Genomic DNA, 25,172 nt, shown 5'->3' on the forward strand with positions numbered 1-25,172 from the left:
CAACACAGTCTCACTCCGAGAGCGTCAATAAGTGACATTTTGTCAGTGCCCTTTGGCGTCAATACAAAACGAAAGTAGTGCCCATTTGCGTCCAGCAATGACGCGAAGTGTTTTTCATTCATCTTAAGGAGAGTCCCACAGCGGTGAAATGTGACGAGTTGCGCTGTTCTTTTTGAGACAATATTTTCAATATTTGTTCGAAATATTATTCATATTTTCTAGTCCTGGTTTAAGACCTGGTTTAAACCTGGATTTAGTTCTGATTTTAGTCCTGGTTATAGTTCCGGTTTAGAGCCACCCGCGCACGGAAGGCCGCCACGCGCGGGACGAAACGCAGCGCGGGTGGACGAACGGGAGGTGAGCGCACGGGAGCGCACGGGAGTGCACGGGAAGCGGGCGTACGGGAGCGCACGTGAGCGCTCGGGAGGCGGACGCACAGGGATGGCGGATGCGCACGGGAGGCGGACGCACGGGAAGAGGCGCTGCGCTGGAGGCACGGGAGGCGGCGCACGGGAGGCGGGCGCACGGGAAGCGGGCGCGCACGGATGGCGGTCGAGCACGGGAGGCCGGTGCACGGGAAGCGGGCGCGCACGGATGGCGGTCGCGTACGGGAGGCCGGTGCACGGGAAGAGGCGCTGCGCTGGAGGCGGGCGTACGGGAGGCGGCCGCGCACGAGCGCGTATAGCAGTAGGACTCTTATCTCTGCCGCTATTAGACAGCGACCGGAGAATCATTCTAGAATTTGTAGGCCATTGATTCTGACTGACTATAAGAAGTTACCATGGTTACCACTGACACGGAACTCTCAAAACATCGAATAACTTGACGCTTTTAAAGTGGCTTGTGCAGTGTTTGTAAAAGTAGCCTATTTCTCATGATATTGTTTTGTCAGTAAATTCTATTAGTGGTGATTTAAAAACAAAACTAAACAACTAAAACATGATTCCCCCCCCCCCCCCATACACCCCCGCAAATGACGTTTATTACAGCGTCCACGACTCTCCTATCCCAGTTCCCGCCATCTCCCACCAGCATTTGCTGTTTTCCGTTTGTGGAGGTAAGTAGCACATTATTTCAGAATCTTAAGAATGCATTAAAACGCGATATATTATTAATTTATGAAAAGCCATAAAGCCCCAAATGACTCGAGATGGGTAGTATGATTACAGCAGGTAGAATTTTACAATGTTTCAAATGGAGGACAAACATAAATCTGACAGATTCAGTGGTTTTGGAAAGAATTTCCATACGTATTAATAGGACATTTTTGATTATCTTTAGGCTATTTGTTTGGTCGACAAGAGATATAAATTCTTCCATACTTGTAGACAAATCTTCTTCCATAAAGAATTTATCGACAACTATCAGATTTAGATTCAATTTTTTTGTCATTACACTTGCATAAATACAAGGTCATGTATAAACACAAGGTAAGAAAATGTGTTTTAGCATCTCATCAGAAGTGCAAGGAACAGCAAGTACGATATATACAAAATGTGGAATATATACAGAATAGAATAGAAAGAAAGAATAAGAAAGAAAGACCAAAGCTTAAAGGCGAACAACAGTGATTTCATAGGGCCAGTAATTACAGAGATATGAACCATAAATGAGGTCAACAAACTACAATTTGACAACTAAACAGCAAATACCACCATAGGATTTGAACCAACAGCTTCATTTTAAACTAAAGGATTAGAATTAGGTATGTCATAGAAAATTATCATGGCACATAAACTCCACCCGTTTATAAAGACTTAATTCTTTGAAATTGATGTAATGCAGTGATTACCAATGTATACCATTCTTACCTGTGCAATCTATGTTTTTTTTTTCCACCCGGTCCAGCACATCATCAGATCTGTATTTACTAGGTATACATTAGAGCACAACACAAAGGCACTTTTAAGAGCCCATCTGTCTTTCTGTCTGTTCTGTTTTTCTATTGTATTGTGGTTCTTTCTCTGTGTCTTGTTCCTGTCGCTTGCATATCTCTGTCTTTGTCACTGTCTTTGTCAATTTGTTGTCTGTTCTGATCATCATGAGCGATTCGGAGCTGCAGGAGTTACTGCAGAGTGAGGTCAGTGATGATCTTAAGGGGGTTGATGAGTTCCTCTGCAAGCTGCAGAAGGAGGCTACTGCTGTTCAAGAGGCTGCAGTGCCAATGGTGAGGTGGAAGAAAAGGAGAAATGATGGAAGCCTTATCTGTACAAAGCCACGATCAAATAGGAAGCAACCTTCTAAGGGTGAGTGGTGTTCTTGCACAAAAAAATGTACATATTTTCGCATCAGTGCTCAGATTTTATCTTGGCATGTGTCTATATATGGTACATGCATTTATATTTCTAATTGTACACCTTGTTTTAATTTTGTTGAAGTGTGATATTTCTTAACTTCTATAATACTTCTCTTATTTTTTGGCAATGATCAGTACAGTGAATGATATTCTCTGTGTTACAGCTGATTGTAGCCGCCTGCCTCAAGCAGATGCTGCTCCGAACCTGACTGAGGTGGTCTTCACTCCTGAGACAATTGGTATGATATTTGTCAGTCATTAGCTTAATGTAACATATTATTGTTTTCTCATGGCATGGTTTTGAACAATACTTAATCCTCCTTATTTATTATCCTTATTTATTTCTACTTTTCTTTGTACCTCTTTCATCAGAGGAGTTTATGCTGGAGCTCCAGCATGCCTTAAGTGATACTACAGTGGATCAGTTGGAGGAAGAACTACCTCATCAAACTTCTCCTCAAGCATCGTCAGAGTGGAGCAAACGAAAGTGCATGTTTGCTGAGAACTGGAGGACAGAAAGACCACGCCTGGTAAACACCATTATGGCAAATCAACACGTGGTTCCCAAGACTTGCCAGGAATGTTGGAGCAATGCTGCTGTCGTGCGGTGCCGTGACTGCCGTCCACACCCTTTCCTCTGCTCTGAGTGTGACCGCAGAATGCACGATAGATATCCCCTTCACAACAGGGAGGCCACTATTGCTGGCTTTTATCAGCCATTGCCCCCAACCAAAGTCATCTGCAGTGGGGCTCTTTGCCATTATGGTAAGCTTGTAAAAAGTGCTAAACCATATACCTATATACAATTTGCAGCCCATTCTGGATTTGTCCTTGATTTGTCCATAATCTGGGTGCTAATGGTTTTTTACATTTTAGATCGTCTTGTGCCTCTGGAGATACCTGCTACAATCTGTGGTTGTGCCAGCTCCCTAAAGCTCAAACCAGGAAAGCGTGTGGCTGTGGTTACAATGAATGGTAGGAATCAGTGTATTGTTGAAAAAAACTTACACTACAGATATTACACATGTTTTTATAACTTAATTTTGTATCCTACAAAATAATGCTACTGAACAGAAAGATTGTTGGGACTTATAGGATAGGATGTAAAACTAATACAAATTATAACACAAGTAGTAACTTGAAAAATATTTGTATATATAAAAAAACATGTTTTATTTTTTAAGGACGACATGATTTGAGTATTCCAGAGCTCGTGTGTGACAGTTGCTGCACTACATGGTCTGCAGGAATTGATACAATTCTGGCCAGTGACTTCTGGCCAGCAACACTCAACTTTGCCACTCTCTTTGCCACTGATGTGTTTGCAACTTATGAAGACATGAAAATGGCAGCACCTGGCTTGTCTTGTCAGGCATTCTTAAGAATGCTTGATCTTAGAACTGTCCGTTTTGGCCGTGTACGTAATTTATTGTTTATCTCTCTCTCGCTCTCTCTCTCTCTCTATCTCTCTCTATCTCTCTATCTCTCTATACACAGTATGTGTGTGTTTATGTGTGTGTGTGTGTGTGTCTTTTTTTCATTAGATGGGGAAGATCTCTGCTGACACCTTCCTGAGAAGTTTTTTTGAGTGGGAGGCTGTTAAGTATGGGCTGGATAGGTGCTGTAAAGAGGAGCCCTTTACTTGTCCGGCCTGTAGTCCAGATATGCTTGCAGTTTCTGTTGATGGAAACCGTAAGCATTACCGCTTTAAGAGTGCATCAAGGTAATAATAAATAATTGTAAACTGTACATACAGATAAAATATCACAATTCTTCTTATATGAATTCAAAAATGTTTTCAGCTAATTTATTACTGTTCCTATATTCTTTTTAGATCTGAAGAACCAGCAATATTTGATGGAGTTTTCCTTGCAAATGATAATGATGTTGCAAATTTTGTGAACTATGTTCACAGCAAGGCCAAACATGTATTGTTGCTAATTTTAATCTATAATTTAAAAAAATCTTCAAATATCAAAATAATTTGCATTTCTCATTTTTACTAGGTGTCTGGAAGAGGTATTTGTGGTGGCGAGTGGTCGGCAGCCAGAGAAACCTCCCGCAAATCTGCCAGCAAGCTGGATGAAGAGGGACTTGAGCTAGCAGTGTGCCGGCATGGAGTTCTTCTCTGTGCACTTAACATGTACAGGGGGGAAATTTTTGCTTATCCTTTGTACCTCCAACAAAAGGTCACAAACAGCACCTTTTTTTGCATGGATGTTACCTGCAAATATTGGCCATACCTAAAAAAGGTCTCAAAGCATTTGTCCAGAGCTCCAGGCACTGCTCAGCATGAAACCTTTTCTTTCCGTGTTCCATGCAAAAGCTCATGACTTCAAATGTGAAGTAAGTGAAGTTACAGAATGAATCCTTGTTAATCCCTCCTGTAACCTTCTTGTTTTCAAACAGGTTAAATGGAGTGGAGCATATCAGGAGGGGGCTGGCTTAACCCTTGGAGAGGAGGTAGAACAAGTTAATGCCTTCCTCTCTCGCATTGCTGTGACAACAAAGCATATGTCAAAAGCAGGTGACATAACACATACTTTAAGAGTGATTCATTAACAGTGTATATAAAACTCCCAATGAGTGACGAGCTTCCTTTCTGTTATAGGGCGTTCTGACATGTTAACCCTTATGGCCATACGGTGGAATGATCACAAGTTTGAAAACTTGGCTGGATCCTTGTCCCGCAGATATCTGAAAGTAATAACTATTATATATAGTGTGTTAATGACATACCATATCAAGAACATATCAATTTTTGATTGATTGCATTTTTACTTACAGACCATAAAGATGTTGGATGAAAAAGAAAAAATGCTGGAATCCACAAAAAATGAACTTTTTCTCACTGAGGTCCAGTTAAAGGACTGGGTAGCTGATGTGAAGGAGTGGGCTGAATGTGAGAACTGTCATACATATAAAATAATACATGTTCTGTCTAAATTGAGATTATGATGTATATTCATGTTACTATGGAATTTTTTTCTCTATAGCAGCAACCACTCCAACAGATGAAGATGCCTTGGAAAGTAAAATTGAGGGACTGGTAGCAAGCATCAAGAGACGCACGCAGCATTTGTACAAAGACACAGACGGCTGCAAAGCTCGAGCCAGGGTCCGACGCAAACTCAGAGAGGAGAAGCGGATGTTATGTACTTTGATTGAAGAGTATAACACCCTGAGCTCAAGCGCAGAGGCTCTGTGCATTGACACAATCCTCAGAGAAGATGTCGCATGGCCATGGCAGGACAACCAAAATGGTACATTGTTCACAATTTAGTCACTTGTTTCCATAGTTTTTCCCATAATACATTTACTTCAGTTAGCCTGGAGACATAATAATATTCTTTCTATTTAGATACAAATTTAGACACACACATCCATTCATACATATTCACACCCACACACGATTGGATGTGTATAGTAAGCACTTGTTATTAACTATTAATTGATTTATAATTTTACAATTAACCATCATGAAAAAAGTATTTAGCTTTCAATTTGGAGGAAGTGCTGCTTCTACATTTTACTTGATTTTATCACATACTTTATGCATTTTAATCAGTAATGATGATTACCTTTATGCTATTCAGATCATGTTACCATTAGGACAAAGAGACAAGTCTTTGACCAAGTCATGGGAGTGAGAAGACTGCAAGAAGAGAAGAAGATTCTTGTTGCTGAGATGGCTAAGCACTGGAATTATCTCCTAGCTCGTTTTGGTTGGCTGAAAGAGCATTCTGACCGGGTCTCTAAACTTCCCCTCCAGAGTATGTAGTTTTATGAAAAAATATAATGATTAATTATTAGTAACTGTTTTAAATTTCTTTTACTTTTAGATACTCAGGATGTACTCACTGATGAGGCCCTGAATGGCATGCAGGCCCTATTAAAAAAAAAGTTGTGGAACATTCGGCAAAAAATACAGGATGTGAGGCACTGCTACTTGAGCATTTTTACTGGAGCAGAGTGTGACTTCCTACAGATGACTTCTGATTTTCCAGACAGTGACTTGGACAGTGACTTGGACAGTGATTTGGACAGTGATTTGGACGACATGTACTAAAATGTAGTTCTATAGACCTTAAATTGTTTAATTCATTTATCGGTCGAGGGTGTCCTCAGTCCACCAAAGTTTGTACTAGTTGACTAATTTTTCTATTTGTATTATAAGGATTTATATGGATCAGATCAGAAAGGAGAAGGCTTAGAGTGAGTTAGTTTTGGATTTAGGAATCAACTGTGAGTTAAAAGGGCCCATATTTACGCTGTTTTCTGGCCTATGTTTTATGTTACATGATTTTATAACTTTAGTATGTGTATGGGGTTTCTACAGTTTTCATGTTTTTGTCCTTATTTTGGTTAATCACCTCATCTGTGGTTTAGGGCTGATACATGTAGTTACTATGATTAACTGAGATTCAGGAGCAGGACCACGCCTCAGCCGCCCTCTCCTCTCACCAGCGAACCACAACTCATCTCGACTACGCCTCTAATTTCCCAGAAGCCTTTATGTAGCAGCCTTTCCCATCATCCCAGTTTGTCTGGGCTAACTCGACCCCACCCTCCCATCCCCTATTTTGTCTTTCAGTCATAAGACCCCTACAAGGGGGGTCCCGTTCCGACTGGGCCAATTGTAGATTGAGACGGAGCCCCCACCTAGAGTCTCAACCCAGCCATCTCTGCCCTGCTTTGTACATTATCAATAAACTTCTTCGCACTATGTTCTTGGCGTGGTCCTAGCTAGTGAATGTCTGGGTGTGTAAAGTGACAGCCATGCTGTTTTAGAGCAGCAGAAACATTAGTATTGTGTTGTATTCACACCTTTTATGTTGAATAACTATACATTGACAGCCCACAGACTGAAAATAAAATCAATATTGTACATCTTTGTCAGCAAAATTATTTTGCTGTGTTACTTTCTTCTCCAATAAAACACTCAGCTAACTGAAAAATATGAATTGATCCTTTGTATTCATTCCTATAGTAGATTTTTGAAAATGTTACATTTGATATTGTCATGTTACAATATATTCCTACAATAATGATAACATTAATCAACATATATGTTATGTGTATATTTTTTGTCTATGTATATGTCAGCATTAGGACAACAGTGAAAGTGCCTACATTATATATCCATGGTATTCAGAATGAGGAAAAGCAAAGACCATAGCAAGAAGGAAGGGTATATATGAGCCGTCTGTCCTAAGCACCAGTAAGAGACAGAGAATATATAAAAAGCACACAGATTCCACCAAGCATTCATGCAGGCATGCTACTTATAAACTATAAATGTATTATTTCCATGTGAAGGAGAGTACAAAATGCATATAAGCACAATATTGATTTGTTATTATTATTATAGTGGTGTACACATTAGTGCCTAGCCCATAATCCAGACAAAACAATAATATGTCCATGGAAACAAGCAGGTGGTGTTGCCTATAGCAGAAATGTTCCATAGTAGTGCAGTGCACCCATAAATCCTTTGAGTGAGAGGGGTTAGCCAACACAATGTGATACAATGTTTCATTGTAAATGGTAAAATTTACAATGAATGCAAGTATGTTTCATTTTGGTTTTGTTCTGTTTACAATAGGCCGACATGGAAAAAAGATCCAGCAGCCATGATATACCGGGTACTCTTGAACACTGTACTGAAAAGAGGAATCTATAAATGAACTAGTAGGACACATGCAGAGACCAGATCCAGCTTGATGTGCATGGGCTGGAGCATGTGTATAAAAACCATCATCATGATCAGCACAGGGAAGAATATTCAACAACAATTCTTCCTCACATTAAAAGAAAGATAAAAAAGTTATTTCTTGGGTATCATGGCTTCCATCATCCATAATACTTACATAGGGTTAAATTCTTACTGGAGACATGGCACTGCCTGAACCTGTTTAACACAAGTCTGAAAACAGAAACAACAGAATTATACGCACCTTTTGCAATTATCATTCATGCTCAAACACATTTACATTATGACTGTATGTCCGGTCGTTAATGTATTTGTTCAATGGCCTTCTCATTGAGTAATGCACTTAGTTAAGAGGAAATGAACACAAGAACTTCTCTATTTCCACTGGACATGTCCACTCAGTGTATGATCTATTCCTTTCATTTTTTTTTGTAAGTTTAGTCAAATTGTAGTTCTTTAGGTATATTGGTATATCATGAACTTCCAAGATCATGTGATAAGTCCATCTTCCACATATTGTAAAAGGAAAAGGAATCAGAAGTGCAATGTTATATATATATAGGGTGACCAAGGTGCTCCCTTAGTCACACTGTAGAAGATAAAACAGAGCTGCACAGGTGCATCTAAGCCTAAGGAACATGTGTGTGAGAGCCTCTGGGCATGTCTATGTCACATCAGGAGGAGGGGTCTGTGTAAGATCATACTGTCACCTGTGTCCCACACATCAGAAAAAAGGCCTATGAGCCCATATTTAGACAGATGCTGCTGTGACATGAGCCCTAATAAGAGACAGAGGATTTATGAATGCTATAATAATGTATTTAAAAGAAATATTCACCAAAATATGTAGATAAACTTTTTTTTCTGCAAGATGATGTTGAAAGCATCTGTAAAACGTAGTGTCTATTTTGCATAGTGTATTTTGCTCCACTGAGAAGAAAATGATTATGGTGCATTAAATAATGGAAACAATAATTCAATCCATTAAAAGTAACTTTATTAGCCAAGCTTGTTGTTTTGCTTAACCACAAAAAGAACTCAACAATGAATCACATGTAATCACTAATGTAAACAGTTTGTACATACGCCTACACAATTTAAATGCCACTGGCTAAATAGCAGTTGTAGCCCTATAAGCTATTACTACTTCATAGCATCTGATGTAGGCTACTATTGTTGCCTCCAATTATTTGTTTACTAGTTGACAACTTTAAACAAAGTCAGAATATTCCTTTCAAAGAGAAGTGTGCATCAAAGGCAGTGTCGAGGAGGTGGGGGCAGTCTTTTAAAGGTGATAAGTGTGTCCGAATTTCTAAAATGGAGGGGGAGAGAGTAGGAGGAGCAATGGCGAAGGTGCTTTGTCTAAACTGTGTGAATGAGGAGGTTTCAGTCAGATGGAGAGCCCGTGGGGTTGTTGTAGAACCTGTGTGATGTGGTGTGGTGTTTGGTTCAGGTGTGGGACCTAACTGACTCAGGGTGCATCCGAGTTTCAAAGGGGTGCAAACAATACTCTTCCATTTTATCTGTCATTATTTTACATACAAACACTTTTAAATGAGATTGCTCAGCATCCTTTTGTACCCCTGTAGACGTGGGCCTGGTGATTAGTCAGACAGCCTCTTTATTTTTCCTGTTCACTCCTTCACCTTTTCAGATATAATTTCTTCAGAGATGATCCTTTATTGCACTTATACAGTTCTTGCCACAGTGATCCCAAGGGTGTTGTCTCTGAACAGAAAACCCATTCATTTTTTTTGCCCTGACTGGTTGCTCTATAAAATAAAAAATGCAATCACATCATAGATTGCAATATATTTTAAATAACCTCTTAGCAAACACCTGCCACACTTTCTTTTGGTGGGGGGAATAACCAGAAGTCCTCAGCGTAGTCTGTTAAGGGAAAAAGACAGAGCATTGTGTTAGTACAGTGAAAAATGTATGCAAACATGAAAGTAGTAACATACTGGGCCAATGCCAATGGTCAAAATTTTCAGTTTTTCGGTATACAGTTAATATGCCTAAACTGAACTAAATTATATATTAGGTAGTGAAATTTATTAATTTATTAATCTCAATGCTATTTATTATTTTGTTATTGCTATGTACAGTGCAGATTTGGCCGCTGATTAAATGTTTGTTTTTGGGAATAAATGTTTTTATTACTTAATTAATACATATAAATTATTATAATTATATATTTTTTTTTTCACACAAAAAAATAGCAAGAGCAATATTTGATTAAGGATGTTTAATGTTCTTCGTAACAAACAAAACATTAGCTGGTACACTGTACCACACTGATCACCTGTTTAGACGGGAGCAGGTAGCACATTCACATCAGTTGAAGCCTTCATTGCCGAATACAGCCTCAAACTGCAATGACAAACAGAGACAGGAGCAATGTCATAAATGTAAATTATGCAAGCATTATAATGCAATGCGTCCTCTTCACCTTTGGTGTGGATGAAGATGTCTTGCTGAATCATTTGATGAATCTTTCCGCCTTGAAAATCCCTCTCAAAATCTGAAGATGTTTCTTCAGTCACAAGATAGCTGCTGACATGTGACACCATAGAATAAAGGCAGAAAATAAATAGAGGAACTTCGGTTCACATGTACATGTAACGGTGCACAGCACCACAGAGAGCAGTCACTTGAGACATTGCCTCTGTTGAGCACTTGGGATTTCTTAAAGAACTCAAGGTTGGCAAATTGCTGAAATCTGATCTCCTCTGTCCTACATTTGGATAGAACATCTTGGGTGGCGCATTACTAAAAAGAGAATACAGTTGGTTGTTATAAATAAATATTCACACTGTTAATGACAAATATTTTCTCTGCTATGTTGCAGCACCATTGAAAAAAGTCACAATAACTTAGACTGAGGGTTGACCTACATTTGTCTATTTTAATAGTCATTTATATTGATTGTAATTACATGATGCTTCTCATTCCCATGCTTATCTTGCTTGCAGCACTGTGATTTACCCATTGTTGGACAAATAAGGGTCTGACAGTCTGACCTCACCTCCGGTGTCTTTTAAGCAGGCCATGTTTATGAAAAGAGATGCACAAATTATCATTATATTCCATAGCTGTTCTATCTCTGAGTACACACACTGCTTACCTTCTCATTGTGCTTCCCAAGAAAGCATCACCAAATATACAGCAGTCTACCACGGAGTTCATTCATTCTTTTTGCTTACTGACCCTGGTTTGTCTGTTCTTTGTCTGTATGTCAAAATAAATAAATACAATTAGACAGTCGCATCTGGACAAATATAAATATAATACAGATAGCAAACATACATTTTTAAAAAGGTCAAGATACCTGCTGCCCATTTATGCCTGACATCAAGCAGATACTATGCTCTTGCATTCATCCTGAGTGCTCTGTTTAGAAATAAGTGATCCCTGGGTTTAATCTGACCATAGTGAAACAGTTATGCTAAAACATGTTGTATTGCACGTCACTGGCAGTGGTCAACCATTTCAATAGTTCAGAAAAAGGCTAAAAATATGGATACATGGGTGTGTAATGAAATAAAACAGCAAGGAACACAAATATGCCTTGATATCTCACAAGCAAATGACAGCCTTGAGCAGGCAACTTCAGATTGTTGTACCAAGGGATGTTACAGCGGCTTAACTTGCCATCATTCCATCTTGAGTACAGATGAAGACTCAAACAACATATTTTAAAGCTGATGACTGGTTACGGTAAGATTAATGTAATGGCCAAGCCAAATTCATTACTTTGTCTAGATTTGTCTGTCATCGTCATACTTGACAATGATTGGGAATAGACATACTGTATTACTGGCATTGCATAGGGAAGTGTGCTTATTTTTGGTGAGAAATGTTACGTTAAAATCTGACTGTAGTATTACTAAGTACATTCATGCTGTTGCTGCAAAACATAATTAATAAAAGTGTAATTTCTAAAGCAACATACTTACATTTAGCACAGGTCTGTCAACTTCTCTTTCTTTATCATCATGTCGAGAGGACACCACAAGCCAGACACAGTGTACAGAAGAGGCTATAACATCAGGGTCTCCTGGTGGGTTCTCTGAATGAAGGATCATCAGAGTTTCATCAGTGGATTCATTTTTTTTTGGACCTGTGAAAAGCATTTTTTTAAAAATAGCTCTTAGAGTAAAGCAAATACGCAAAACATCTGTGTAAGTTTTACCTTATTCAGAGGATTAGCCTGTTGACAGGACCATAGTAGTTCACTGCCCCTGAGAGGTGAAAATCTGACTCGCAAAATATAACATACAGACTTGCTCTATGCCCACTAATGTTAACACACTAACAATTACTGCCCCTGCCACCTCCATTAAATACTGTTGATCAGTAACGGTCTTCTACAGAACAGCAATAGGTTGTAGTCAAGTTAAGATTTGATAACTTGAAATATAGGTACTATATGAAATGTTCTTGCTTAACTGCAGTGTTGTTGTCTAGGATGGGAGCCTCTTCAATCTTTTGTCTGAGGGGTGTGAGCAGTTATACGCTGGAGTGGAATATCTATAACTTCTCTAAACCTAAACAAGGATTTTGAAAAAATGTCAGACTACAAAGAATAAAACAGGTCTAAAACTGTATATGGTAAGCATGACTGATTTGACTGTATATCCGCAAAAAACAACAACAACAATACAGAGAAAATGTTTTTTTAATTGTTAAACGAACTGCAACTACTACTAGAATGATGACAACAACCACGACGACTACTACTACTACTACTACTACTATTTTACAATTACAACAAATACTGTGCTGCTGGTTCCCAGGTGTCATCCCACACCTTACCACTGCAAACAGTATAAGACAAAAAAAAAAAAAAAAAATCAGCTTTTTTAAAAAAAAATTTTAACTAAGTTCTAATTAAGTTACAATTATTTGATAGCACATCACTTACCACTCAGGACATGGTGACCATCGGATTTTGACTTCTGCTTTTCCCTAAAAAAATTGCATTATAATAATACTGAATGCATTTTAAACCATGAAGAAAAATAGCATAATCTTGCTTCATAATACACATCATAAACCTGGCCTTATAATGTTACTGGAGATATATCCTGATATAAATGGGGATGATATAAAAGTTGAAAGAGTGTGATATAGTGCAGCCTCTCAGTTGTGAGGGGAGGCAGACAGATGTCTTAGCTAAGTCTAGAGTTATTTAAAGCAACAACACGTAATTTTCTGGAATCCATGGAAATAGAAAGTTAATAATATTACAGTCAAAGAAACAACATTTCCATGGAAAAAAAGCAGGAGATTCTCCTCCAGGCAAAGTAAGACTCAGTAAGATTTTGAATGTTTTACAGTGTAATAAAATATATGTAAAGGCACTGCAGAGAAACCTTCAACATACTGCTCAACTGGTCTGCAAAACTGTCATATACTTACATTTGAAACTCTTTTGTCCACTACTTTTTCATAGCGAAACACCTTTTGATATTTGTGTCTTTTACATTCTACAAAAATAGATAAAGATAATAATGAGCACTGTACCCATATAAAAACAAAAACTGTTCAACAACTAACCTTTCACATGAGGTCTCTTTTTTGCCTGTTTTTGAGTTTTCTGGGTGGAGAAAGAGGGTGGAGATGAAGGAGTGCAGGCTGAAAACACAACAAAACCAGAATGAGAAAAGGAAGACTAGCGAGATGAGAAAGGCAAGAGGATGGAAGACCAGTAGATGGTGGAGCAGAAGACAGCGGAGCAGTGGATCTTAAAGCAGAGGACAGCGGAGCAGTGGATTTTGGAGCAGGGGATCGTGGAGCAGTGGATCTTGCAGCAGAGGACAGCAGAGCAGTGGCTCTCGGAGCAGTGGATCTTGGAGCAGTGGATCTTGGAGCAGGGGATGGTGGAGGAGTGGCCAGCGGAGCAGTGGATGGTGGAGCTGAAGATGGGGGAGCAGGGGATGGAGGGACCATAGGGTCAACAGGGACAAGATGAAGTATAATAGTTTCTGCTGCTTTCTCAGGGGGCATTGAGGCAGGGGTTGAAGGGAATGGTAGAGCAGGGGATGGTGGAGCGGTGGATGGCAGAGAAGTGGACGGTGGAGCAGTGGATGGCAGAGAAGTGGACGGTGGAGCAGTGGATGGCAGAGAAGTGGACGGTGGAGCAGTGGATGGCAGGGAAGTGGACGGTGGAGCAGTGGATGGCAGGGAAGTGGACGGTGGAGCAGCAGTGGATGGCAGGGAAGTGGACGGTGGAGCAGTGGATGGCAGTGGATGGCAGTGGAAGTGGACGGGGATGGATGGAGCAGTGGATGGTGGATGGAGGTGGATGGCTGTGGTACAACTAGTCCTGCAAACATTGGAATACAATTACAAACTCAAACACACACAGGTACAATGCATATTGTTTTCATAAGTGTTCTATTAAAGCAAAAAATATGTCTAATGATCTCCATTGGGTTTTATAATCAGATAAAAGCAAAGTGTCTGTTCCTGGCACTAATGCAGCACTCAGCACCAGACTGAACACCAGCTTGAGCTCAAAGTAGCAGCTCTGCCTACAAAAGCCCCTTTGGACAAAGATCTTTCTTTCTTCAGACTCTGGAATGATGCTGTTATGATTGGGGCTATTGTGTGGTATGATGGTTGTATCTTTGTGTAGTTTTTGGTAGGTCTGTTTTTTCTATACACCCTTATGTAATGCTAAAATTTCTACAATTATAAAACACAAATCTTACTTTTAAGCAGGTGCTCATAAAGTTTAATCATTTTTTTTATTATCTCTTCCGCTATTGGGTCGAGGTTGAAATGGTGGAACATGTCTGCCAAGAACCCCTTCCTCTTAGGCTGCCCAATGAACAAAATTGGGTTTTGCCCAAGTTCATGCAGCTTAAATGTCTGCAAAAAAAAAAAGATTATAGCAAGTTAATAAAGATTACTAACAAATTAGTTGTTTTATTCATATTTATCAGTGATGTGACGAGCAAAAAACAGACAAAATGAACTTACAGACAGTTGGGCAGACTTGACAATTCTGCCAACATTCCTATTTTTTTTTTACTCCTGTGGCCCATCCAGACTGCTTTATTTTTTCTTTCTGCAGGTGGACCTTTCCACCTTGTGGAAGCAAGACAAGGCAGGCCCCACAGGTTTTTCGAGCCAAAGGGTTCGCCTCCCCACATGAGGGGCAAGCCTTCACTTTTGGCCTTGTCATTTTAACTAAAAAAAAACAACCAAACAAACAAACAAACAAAAAAACACAGTGTATATAACAGGTGTTCATCAAAAAAGTAGTATTTTGACAAGTGTAGCAATTTAGAGCAAATAGAGATAGGGATTGTGTACAGAATGTTTACCTAATACTAAGCCAATGAAAATGAACATTTTAAAATGCTAAACTTAAAAATGATTATAACACCATAGCGTGGATTTACAGTCATACAGTATCGTATTGTGCCACGGCTGTATTGTTTACTTTTTTTTTTTTTTTTTTTTTTTATGTTGCTTTATGATAAGTTGTGCTATATTATCTAGCATTAAATTACACAAATGTTTATTATGTGGTTATTAGCATGTATAAGACTTACTTACTTATTTTAATAGCTCCACGGACTTCCACAAACGGAAAACAGCAAATGCTGGTGGGAGATGGCGGGAACTGGGATAGGAGAGTCGTGGACGCTGACGTCATTTGCGCGGCATTATGAATATATTTTATGTATAAAATTTGTAATATTCCACGGACGGATATTTTACACAAGGGAGTAATAAAAGCGATGGGTAAGATTAATTAATAAAAATGTAAATATAAATTACAATCGATGAACCTGGCGCCTTACCAAACCAATGAACTATGGGAAGTGTAGTGTCGAAAATGACGATAACGGGGGGAGAAAAAAAAATCATGTTTAGTTGTTTAGTTTTGTTTTTAAATCACCACTAATAGAATTTACTGACAAAACAATATCATGAGAAATAGGCTACTTTTACAAACACTGCACAAGCCACTTTAAAAGCGTCAAGTTATTCGATGTTTTGAGAGTTCCGTGTCAGTGGTAACCATGGTAACTTCTTATAGTCAGTCAGAATCAATGGCCTACAAATTCTAGAATGATTCTCCGCTCGCTGTCTAATCGTGGCAGAGATAAGAGTCCTACTGCTATACGCGCTCGTGCGCGGCCGCCTCCCGTACGCCTGCCTCCAGCGCAGCGCCTCTTCCCGTGCACCGACCTCCCGTACGCGACCGCCATCCGTGCGCGCCCGCTTCCCGTGCGCGGCCGCCTCCCGTGCGCGGCCGCCTCCCGTACGCCCGCCTCCAGCGCAGCGCCTCTTCCAGTGCGCCCGCCTCCCGTGCGCGACCGCCATCCGTGCGCGCCCGCCTCCCGTGCGCGTCCGCCTCCAGTGCGCCCGCCTCACGAGCGCTCCCGTACGCCCGCCTCCCGTGCGCTCCCGTGCGCTCCCGTGCACTCCCGTCCGCTCCCGTCGTCGTCCACCCGCGCTGCGTTTCGTCCCGCGCGCGTGGCGGCCTTCCGTGCGCGGGTGGCTCTAAACCGGAACTATAACCAGGACTAAAATCAGAACTAAAACCAGGTTTAAACCAGGTCTTAAACCAGGACTAGAAAATATGAATAATATTTCGAACAAATATTGAAAATATTGTCTCAAAAAGAACAGCGCAACTCGTCACATTTCACCGCTGTGGGATTCTCCTTAAGATGAATGAAAAAACACTTCGCGTCATTGCTGGACGCAAATGGGCACTACTTTCGTTTTGTATTGACGCCAAAGGGCACTGACAAAATGTCACTTATTGACGCTCTCGGAGTGAGACTGTGTTGCATAAAACACTCAATATGTTTGAGGAGAAACGATTAAGAAAACTTGATAATGTAGACATAATTGTATTGTCGGAAGTAAGTGTGATTTAAACCAAACTGCTCATGTAACTTTTAGGGGAGATCTGTCGTGTGCCCTATGAGATGTTGTTGCTTGTTTAGAATGTTCTTTTACGCATCAACAAACTATCTATAGAGGCAATTGAATAAAAGTTATAGTAGTAGTAGTAGTTAGTAGTAGTAGTAGTAGTAGTAGTAGAGGAGGAGGAGGAGGAATAGTAGTAATAGTAGTAGTAGCAGTAGTAGTATAGTAGTAATAGTAGTAGTAGTAATAGTAGAAGTAGTAAGTAGTAGTATATAGTAGTAATAGTAGTAGTAGTAGTAGTAGTAGTAGTAGTAGTAGTAATAGTGTAGTAGTAGTAGTAGTAGTAGTAGTAGTAGTAGTAGTAGTAGTAGTAGTAGTAGTAGTAGTAGTAGTAATAGTAGTAGTAGTATTCTGTCCTCACGATGGCGTCTCTACCAGGGCTAGACAGATAGCGAACATACAAAAAAGAGAGTCCACACGACCATATCTGGCTCGACATTAACGGTTGTCCGCTGGTCCGGGGCAACTAAAATTTTTTCCGGGCAAGTACTCTCCTCTGCCTAGTTGCCCGAGCGGGCAAGTGAAAATAAAGCGACACAAATCTAGTCCCCCAGTAATAACTATTTATTTGGTTGATAAACAAAGCGACGGGTTGTCCGTTCATAACGCATTTTTTTCATTTCCGTGAAAGGAACAGATAAGTCCAACCTTTTGAACTGCCACGAAAAACGGCCGCGGGTGACAAGTGCTCACTTCATGCGCGCTGCTGTGCGCATCACAGTCAATGTTTTGTCTTTCCCACTGACTGTAGCATCTTAAATAAACGGACGTAGTATTACGCTGCCTCCTGACCACAATCTTTGCCCAGTCAATCAAAAATGTCCCTTAGTGCGGACCGTGCCACTCCACCCCTTTTTTTTGTCTCTCATTCTACCGTCACATCTCACATATGTAGGAAAACTTCATGACGCGTCGGAATGAAAAGCGAACTCAGGGCTAACCCAACTCCAAACATTTGCCATATATTTATCAAGCCTACTCACTAATCTCAGTAATTAGTTAAAAATGCATAGGTTATTATTATAGCCCGTGCTTTGGGAAATAACATTCACTGGGACGGTACCGGGGCGTCTCCAAGCGATACGTGCGCTCTGTGAGCGGGCGTGTCACCGGAGGACCACGCCGCGTGACATTAAACCTGCTTCTCTACTTCAGTCCTCATGAGCCCTGTACGTGCACACTCCCACATCGTACTGAGATCCATTCATAGAGAACAGTCCTACCTGTGCGCCTCCAGTTGCGTCGCTCCAGTGCCACGCGCGTAAATCCCGTGTTTTCTTAACCTATTACGCAGCGACGAGAAGCGCGAACAAGGACCTAAATTTAAGCAGTCCAAACTAACTCCACAGTAGAGGACCGAGATATGTAGTAGTTTCTTTATAAGTGCGCAAAGGGTATAGTTACAATTTATGTTTTTATGCAAATTAATGGCCAACTGATTGTAAATAAACGCACAACTGATTGTCACGAAGACTGACCTGCGCTTAAGTTTCGCTTTTGTTTTCTCGTTTTCTGCACTTTATATAAAAGGCAGCGCATAGAGCATGTGCTCTTACTTGATTAATAACTTTACGCTTTTTCTACTCGGAGGAGGACGGAGGAGAATTATGGAGAACTTTAGGCAGATTCGTTTGGATACATCTTTACGCACACGCGCTCCACGCTGGATATATTTACCAATGAGGAGCAGGGTTTTGCGGAGTTTTGGTTCATATTATGTTTGGCTTAAATTTGACGCGGACACTGCAGGCTGTGGATTTATTATTACGCACTTTGGCTTTGAGACTCTATAAACGCCCCGCACTGGAGACTGGGGTTTTCGGTGGATACAAGTTTCACGCTGCACCCTTGTTTCTTCAGCTCTTCTGTTTTTACCGGTAAAAGACACACTGCACTTAGTTTGGACACATGTAGGACATGCTCAACATGTTAAACATGAGCGCTGTTTGTGCAGTACATTTGCGCAGAGCGCAGTACTGACGCGTGAACACCTGCACTACTGATAAATTGAAGTGAAATTAAAGTGTGTGTTGGCTTATTGACGCGGGCATTTAATGAAAGGGACCGAAAGTGGGCACCGAGCGAACTTTTGTTTTTTTTAATACCAGTTTTTTAGTACTTACCAGTACTTACCGGGCCTTTTCGGTCGATGCCTACTGAAACAGAGTTTCGATACCCAACACTATCTGCACAGACTATAGGCTCGTGCAAGTCCAGTTCTATGGTGTACTGGCACTAAAAATATTTGAAATGTGAAATGTGCAAGTGAAAGTCGGTTTCTTAACCTGTGGGCGAGGGTCCAAGGGAAGGACTTATAAGGCTATATATTTGTGAAGCTCATGAAGCCAAAATTAACTTTAAACATACAGAAAGTAAATCAGATGTAATGCAAAGTAGTGTAACTCCATTACATATGAGGGACAATACTGCATTACAAAATGTTACACTGCAAAAGGCAATATGTATCACAGTTTCAGATTAACTTGCTCATTGGTCCCAGCATTGGTCCCAGATGACAGCAACCAGGACTATAGATGTTCTGTCATATTTATCTATAATCACATTAGTTCTAGTTGTCACCTGCCCATATGGGTCTGACAACCTGAGACACGTTGAGGCACTCTTAGACTCTGAGTGGAAACAAGAGAGAACAATTTAATGAAAGACCAATGATAATCGTTTTCATCTCATATACATACAAATTTTGGACACACTTTTTCATGTATGCTTCTTTTTTTCCCTCCATATTTACACTGTGGAGTGTAGTGTGAAATGATTTTAAACTTGTTTTATATATTTGAGATTCTGCCCCACTCTCTCAACCATTTAGTCATTGTGGTCATGTTATGTTGGTATTCATATGAAAAAAAAGTTTTTATATGCCTGTGCTAGAGTTCTAGTCAAGACTGCATTTAATTGAGGCCAAGACCTGTCCGAGACCTCAGGGTCCTGAGACCAGGACAAGACCAAGACCTCTGAGGGTTGAGACCAAGACCACAGCCCATCGAGACAAATCATGACCATCTTTGTCATTTTTGACATTTATTTGGATTTTACAGTTAATTTGCACATATATATCAATGTTTTTAGAAATCTATCTCCATTTTATCTGATAAATGTTAATTTAAGATTAAATTAAGAAAGCAAACTGTACTGTACTGAACACTGCCCTTTTTTAGACCCACCCACAGTTTGAGAACCCTTTTTAAGAAAACTTCCATTGGTATTTTACACAAAACTGCTTCAAAGTGAATAAGTGGGTAGATTTTTAAACCCGTTTTGTCAAGTTTCTACTGGAGTTACATTCACTTGCTGGTTTGCAGTGGGATTTACCACATTTACCAAACGCATGCGTGACAAACATAGATGCATTTTGAGCCTTTTATTAGGCAACTTCAACCACATGTAGTAGTAGTGCTCTTTGTGCAACAATTGTAACATAAATTTGGATTCGTTTTAGTATTATTTTTCTAATCTGTGGGCATTGAAGAGGGAGCCCGTTTGTGCTATATGCAGGGAGGAGCGAGGAGCGCGAAAAGAAGGAGCAGATGACGTGAGGCAGATGGGCAGGTAGAATGTTTTAAAAAGTTTATCCTGCCCTGTGATACATGCTGGTACGAGAGGGTACACGCTGTTGCGGACAAGGCACGCGCGCTGGGGGCGCTCCACACAAACGCACAGGCTGCAGCGAGACACCCCGCACGCCCCCGCACACCGGTACAAGTTTATTGCCGATAGCAGTGGCCGTAATGAAATATGATCGCACCTGTCTAAAGTCAGACCTCGAGTCCGAGACAAGACCGAGTCCAAGCGCCTTCAAGACGAGTCCAAACGTGGTCAGTCCGAGACGAGACAATAACTCGTGTAACCTCGCGAAACCACAGCCGTGCGTCAACGCAAGGCGGTTCTACCGGCAGCTTGCAGCAGGAAGTACACGCGCAGCTCTGACTCTGTGTTTCTCAATGAGAAGACGATCAAATTTGACTGGGCGCGTTTAGCCGCTTGTATCAGGTTCTACAGTTAAACTAACAGCTGAACACATTTGTATTTACCTTCTGTACAGCTGACCACGGCAAAAGCCACGATTTAAAAAAGTAAATTTTAAAGCTCTTATTAACAGTCTTTCTGACCTGGGCCCTTTTACATGACACAGATCTTGCCCCAGGAGCACGTTGTCCTGACGGTAAAGGCACAAATACAACCAAAGAATTCATGCTCTGTGTATTTTGATGGGGATACGTGTAGAGTGTCAAAAAATAGGATGGATCCTATTCTGAAATCTACGCGTGCAGGACGCGTTGCTCCATACGTGCGTCTAGCACCTGCAGTGAAGCCGTCCTCATTCACTTTCCATGCATTCTAAAAGTTAAAACGTCCAAAAGTTGCAGTTTTTACGCTCGCATAGAGCGAAATGTACGTGCAGTCAAGCCAGGCCCTAACAGCTGAACAGACTTGTATCACCTTCTGTACAGGCTGACCAGGGCAAACGCGAGGATTTCAAAAGCAAATTTTAAAGCACTAATTAAACATATTTCTGGACATGGTCTTTTCACAGGACACTGTGGCCATACGGCTGTGTAAAAGCCTGATCCCGTCAGATCTCAGAAGCTAAGCAGCTGGGCCTGGTAGTACTTGAATGGGAGACCGCTAGGAATTCCAGGTGCCACAGTGGGTCGTTGTGTCCTTAGGCAAGACACTTCACCTGCATTGCTAGTATGAAAGAGGTGTGAGCGTGAGTGATGGTGGTGGTCGGAGGGGCTGATGGCTCAGATGGCAGCCTCGCTTCCGTCAGTCTGCCCCAGGGCAGCTGTGGCTACAGTAGTAGTTTACCACCACTGAGTGTGAAGTGAATGAATAATGAACTGTAAAGCGCTTTGGGGTATCTTGAAGACGCTATATAAATGCTATCATCAATCAATCGCACAGATTGCCCGGGGCATGTTGTGCTGAGCAGCCTAAAAAAAGTCTAGGTACTACGACACTAGCCTGCACATTTTAAATTATATAATTAACTGGCACCATTTTGTTTTCCGGGCAAGTAGTCTGGGGTCGGACAGAAAAAATTATAGCACTTCCCGGTAGTACTGTAAATGCTTAATGTCAAGCCTCATATGGAAAAGACTTGTCTTTACGGACGTTTATTTCCACATTTGTCTCTTTGTCTTTTTCTTTTTTCCGTTTTTCCTTTTTTGTAAAACTGCAACAAACACACAAAAGATGTGTATTAACAAATCGTGCATGTTACGACAAAAATAAAAGCCCCACTACCCAGCCCAAACACAGGACGGAGCTAGCAAAGAAACTAGCAATAAGCAACACCGCGAATGCGCCAAAACCACCGTTCCAACCTTCAGATATTTATAACAATACAAGAAAACAATATTATAACACAAAACAAGCCAAACTTACGGACAAAGATGCCCCAAGGCCGAAAACAGAGACGTATTCTGTCAGACTGCGAACCGATCACGCTTGTAAGTGAGCACGTGCGGTAGAAAAACAAAACTTAAAAACCAAAGGCGTCCACTAGAGGGCGGCAATCAACTTTATAACAAATAAAGTATTAAATGGGTCAACAGTACACTCCCCGCCTGGTATATTAATGAATATACCACTATTTAACCTTTATCCCCATTTTCAGACAAAAGTACAATTACATCAGTAACAGGTCTCATATACGTCTTAACAGAACCTTGTTTTACAATCTTGACTTCAAGTTTTCTTACCCTTTTGTCATCACTGGGAATAGCCTTAACTACAATACCAACAGGCCATTCATTACGTTTGATTTGAGTGTCTTTTAACAAAACAACATCACCCTCTTTTATGTTAGGTTTTTCTGCTTTCCATTTTCGTCTTGCTTGCAGAGTGGTGAGGTATTCCTGCCTCCACCTTTTCCAGAAACAATCGGCAAGCCCCTGAACTTGACGCCACTGGGCTTTGTAAAGGTCTTTGAGTTCAAAATTCCCCGGAGGTGATAACACTGGACTGGCCTTCTGAGTGAGAAGCATTGCAGGTGAGAGGATTTCCAGTGTTTCAGGATCTGTAGTCACAGGGACCAAAGGCCTGGCGTTCATTATGGCCATGACCTCAGCCATAAGAGTGACCAATACCTCATGTGTGAGACGACTGTTAGAGTTTTTCAAAAGTAAACTGTCGAGAATGTTTCGAACTAGTCCGATCATCCTCTCCCACACCCCTCCCATGTGAGAGGAATGCGGGGTGTTGAATGCCCAAGTGCAGCTTTGGTCCTGTAAGAAATTCTTGATTTCTGGATCTTCAGAGTTGATTCGCAACTCCTTACAGGCACCGATAAAGTTTGTACCTTGGTCTGACCTAAGGCGTTTGACTGGTCCCCTGATTGACAAGAATCGTCGGAGAGCGTTTATGAAGCTGGAGGTGGACATTGACTCGACAACTTCTATATGCACTGCCCTAGTACAAAGACATGTAAACATCACTGCCCACCTTTTGCTCTCAGCACTGTTTGACCTTGTGCGGCGGGATGTGACATTCCAAGGTCCAAAAACATCTAAACCTACGTAAGTAAATGGCGGGTCAATGGTAAGCCTATCAGCAGGTAAAATTGCCATTTTTTGTTCCTCTAGACGACCCCTTAGTTTCCTACATGTGACACATTGGTGAATTATGCGAGAAACCAGTCTTTTAGCCCCTAGAACCCAAAGTCCTGCGGTGCGCAGAGCACCCTCCGTAAACTGACGTCCCTGATGAGCTACTTGGTTGTGATAGTGTCTGACTAAGAGAACTGCTAAATGATGAGAACCTGGGATAATCAAGGGGTGTTTTTCTAGTTCAGAAAGATCTGCTGTTTGCAAACGTCCCCCAACCCTTAACAAACCTTCACTATCAATAAAGGGATCAAGTTTTTCAAGGGGACTGTGCGAGGATATCTCTTTTCCCTCAGAAAGTCTTTTGATTTCCTCTCTAAAGATCTCCTGTTGAACACATTTGATAACAACTGTCTTTGCTTGAGAGAGATCTGTGGAGTGTTTATCACAGTGGTCCGTAGGTATGACCTTTGAAAACGACCTTGCCATGTGAATGAGAGCTTGCATTCCCCTAACCAAGGATTTCCAGGTTGAGAAACGCTCAAATCTGTGTGAGCCAAGCTTGTTCTCCTTGACGTTTGTTGCTAAAGTGGTCACTTGAGGACGGATTTCCATGTCCACTGATGGATCCACAAGATCAAAACTTTCAGGCTTATCACGTTGCTCAGTATTGACCTTTAAGAACAGAGGACCAGAGAGCCAGGTTGTGTATTGCAGTTGTGATGCGAGAACGAGCCTGGTACCATGGTCTGCTGGATTTTGGTCTGTGGCCACATGATGCCACTGGTCGGGTGTGGTTGATCTGCGGATCTGGGCAACCCTATTAGCTACATACACATAGAATCGACGAGTGCTGTTGTGAATGTACCCAAGAACTATCTTACTGTCAGTATAAAAGTCGACAGCTTGAAACTCAATGTCACTTTCCTCGATGATTATCTGAGCGAGTTCGACTGCTAAAACAGCTGCGCACAGTTCTAGGCGTGGGACTGTGTGGGCAGAAGATGGCGCTAGTTTAGATTTACCCATCATATACCCCACATGGCACTGACCATTTGTGTCAACAACCCTGAGGTAAGCTACAGCTGCTATTGCCATTGTTGAAGCATCTGAAAAAATGCATAGTTCCCTTGTTTGAGTATGTGACAGTGAAATTGGTACAAAGGGTCTGGGGATTTGGAGACCTTCAAGAGCAGTAAGTGATTCAGTCCATCTGGTCCACTCTATCTCCCTGTTTGTTGGTAGAGGTTCATCCCAGTCCTGTTGTTCTAGAGTTAGCTCCCTGTACAGTGCTTTGCCCTGAATTGTCACTGGGGCAGCGAACCCTAGGGGGTCATATAGGCTGTTTACAACAGAAAGTATGCCTCTGCGGGTAAATGGCTTAGTATCTTTTCCCACTTGGAATGTAAAAGAGTCATTTTCTAAGTTCCACCCAAGCCCAAGACTTCGTTGAAGAGGCAGAGGGTCCACATCCAGATCTAAATCCTTAAGATCTGCTGCTCGCTCCTCTAGTGGAAATGCATTAGTGACCTGACTGACGTTTGAGGCGATTTTGTGAAGCCGTATGTTTGATTCAGCCAGCATTTTTCTTGCTCGAGACAAAAGTTCAATAGCTTGGCTCTCATTGGACACA

At 41.2% G+C, this 25,172-nt stretch overlaps 3 protein-coding genes, 1 long non-coding RNA gene and 1 pseudogene across 6 annotated transcripts; 2 read left to right on the top strand and 3 right to left on the bottom strand.

The window, feature by feature from the left end:
• Window positions 1–4,579: 4,579 nt before the first annotated feature.
• On the top strand, window positions 4,580–6,965 carry LOC129407640 (uncharacterized). Of its 2 annotated transcripts, none has more exons than XM_055149253.1 (7): window positions 4,580–4,642; window positions 4,706–4,823; window positions 4,908–4,999; window positions 5,084–5,198; window positions 5,293–5,559; window positions 5,893–6,069; window positions 6,139–6,965. In XM_055149253.1, exons 1-7 carry the CDS (start codon window positions 4,589–4,591, stop codon window positions 6,363–6,365), a joined length of 1,050 nt encoding a protein of 349 aa, XP_055005228.1. In that variant the 5' UTR covers window positions 4,580–4,588; the 3' UTR covers window positions 6,366–6,965. The 2 variants fall into 2 exon arrangements, with proteins under 2 accessions (XP_055005228.1, XP_055005234.1); XM_055149259.1 differs by having other exon boundaries at window positions 5,296–5,559.
• Window positions 6,966–9,462: 2,497 nt separating this feature from the next.
• Window positions 9,463–12,107, bottom strand: LOC129407646 (uncharacterized). 2 transcript variants are annotated; one of them, XR_008631648.1, is made up of 7 exons: window positions 11,969–12,107; window positions 11,137–11,240; window positions 10,948–11,046; window positions 10,462–10,781; window positions 10,315–10,382; window positions 9,835–9,899; window positions 9,463–9,737 (listed from the first exon to the last, which is right to left on the bottom strand). It is a non-coding gene; the product is annotated as an uncharacterized LOC129407646 (long non-coding RNA). The 2 variants fall into 2 exon arrangements; XR_008631647.1 differs by having other exon boundaries at window positions 9,463–9,899.
• A 629-nt stretch (window positions 12,108–12,736) lies between these two features.
• LOC129409434 (uncharacterized) lies at window positions 12,737–15,034 on the bottom strand. The gene is made up of 6 exons (XM_055155503.1): window positions 15,000–15,034; window positions 13,721–14,340; window positions 13,572–13,649; window positions 13,434–13,501; window positions 12,937–12,980; window positions 12,737–12,829 (listed from the first exon to the last, which is right to left on the bottom strand). Exons 1-6 carry the CDS (start codon window positions 15,032–15,034, stop codon window positions 12,778–12,780), a joined length of 897 nt encoding a protein of 298 aa, XP_055011478.1. The 3' UTR covers window positions 12,737–12,777.
• A 6,493-nt stretch (window positions 15,035–21,527) lies between these two features.
• Window positions 21,528–21,642, top strand: LOC129409031 (5S ribosomal RNA; annotated as a pseudogene).
• Window positions 21,643–22,513: 871 nt separating this feature from the next.
• On the bottom strand, window positions 22,514–25,100 carry LOC129407637 (uncharacterized). The gene has a single exon (XM_055149240.1). The coding sequence runs from the start codon at window positions 24,635–24,637 to the stop codon at window positions 22,589–22,591; it is 2,049 nt and encodes a 682-aa protein (XP_055005215.1). The 5' UTR covers window positions 24,638–25,100; the 3' UTR covers window positions 22,514–22,588.
• Between the last annotated feature and the right edge of the window lie 72 nt (window positions 25,101–25,172).

This window comes from Boleophthalmus pectinirostris, unplaced genomic scaffold (genome assembly GCF_026225935.1).
Source record: "Boleophthalmus pectinirostris isolate CB_2022bp ecotype Guang Dong unplaced genomic scaffold, ASM2622593v1 HiC_scaffold_1, whole genome shotgun sequence".
In the NCBI taxonomy this organism is placed as follows: Eukaryota; Metazoa; Chordata; class Actinopteri; order Gobiiformes; family Gobiidae; genus Boleophthalmus; species Boleophthalmus pectinirostris.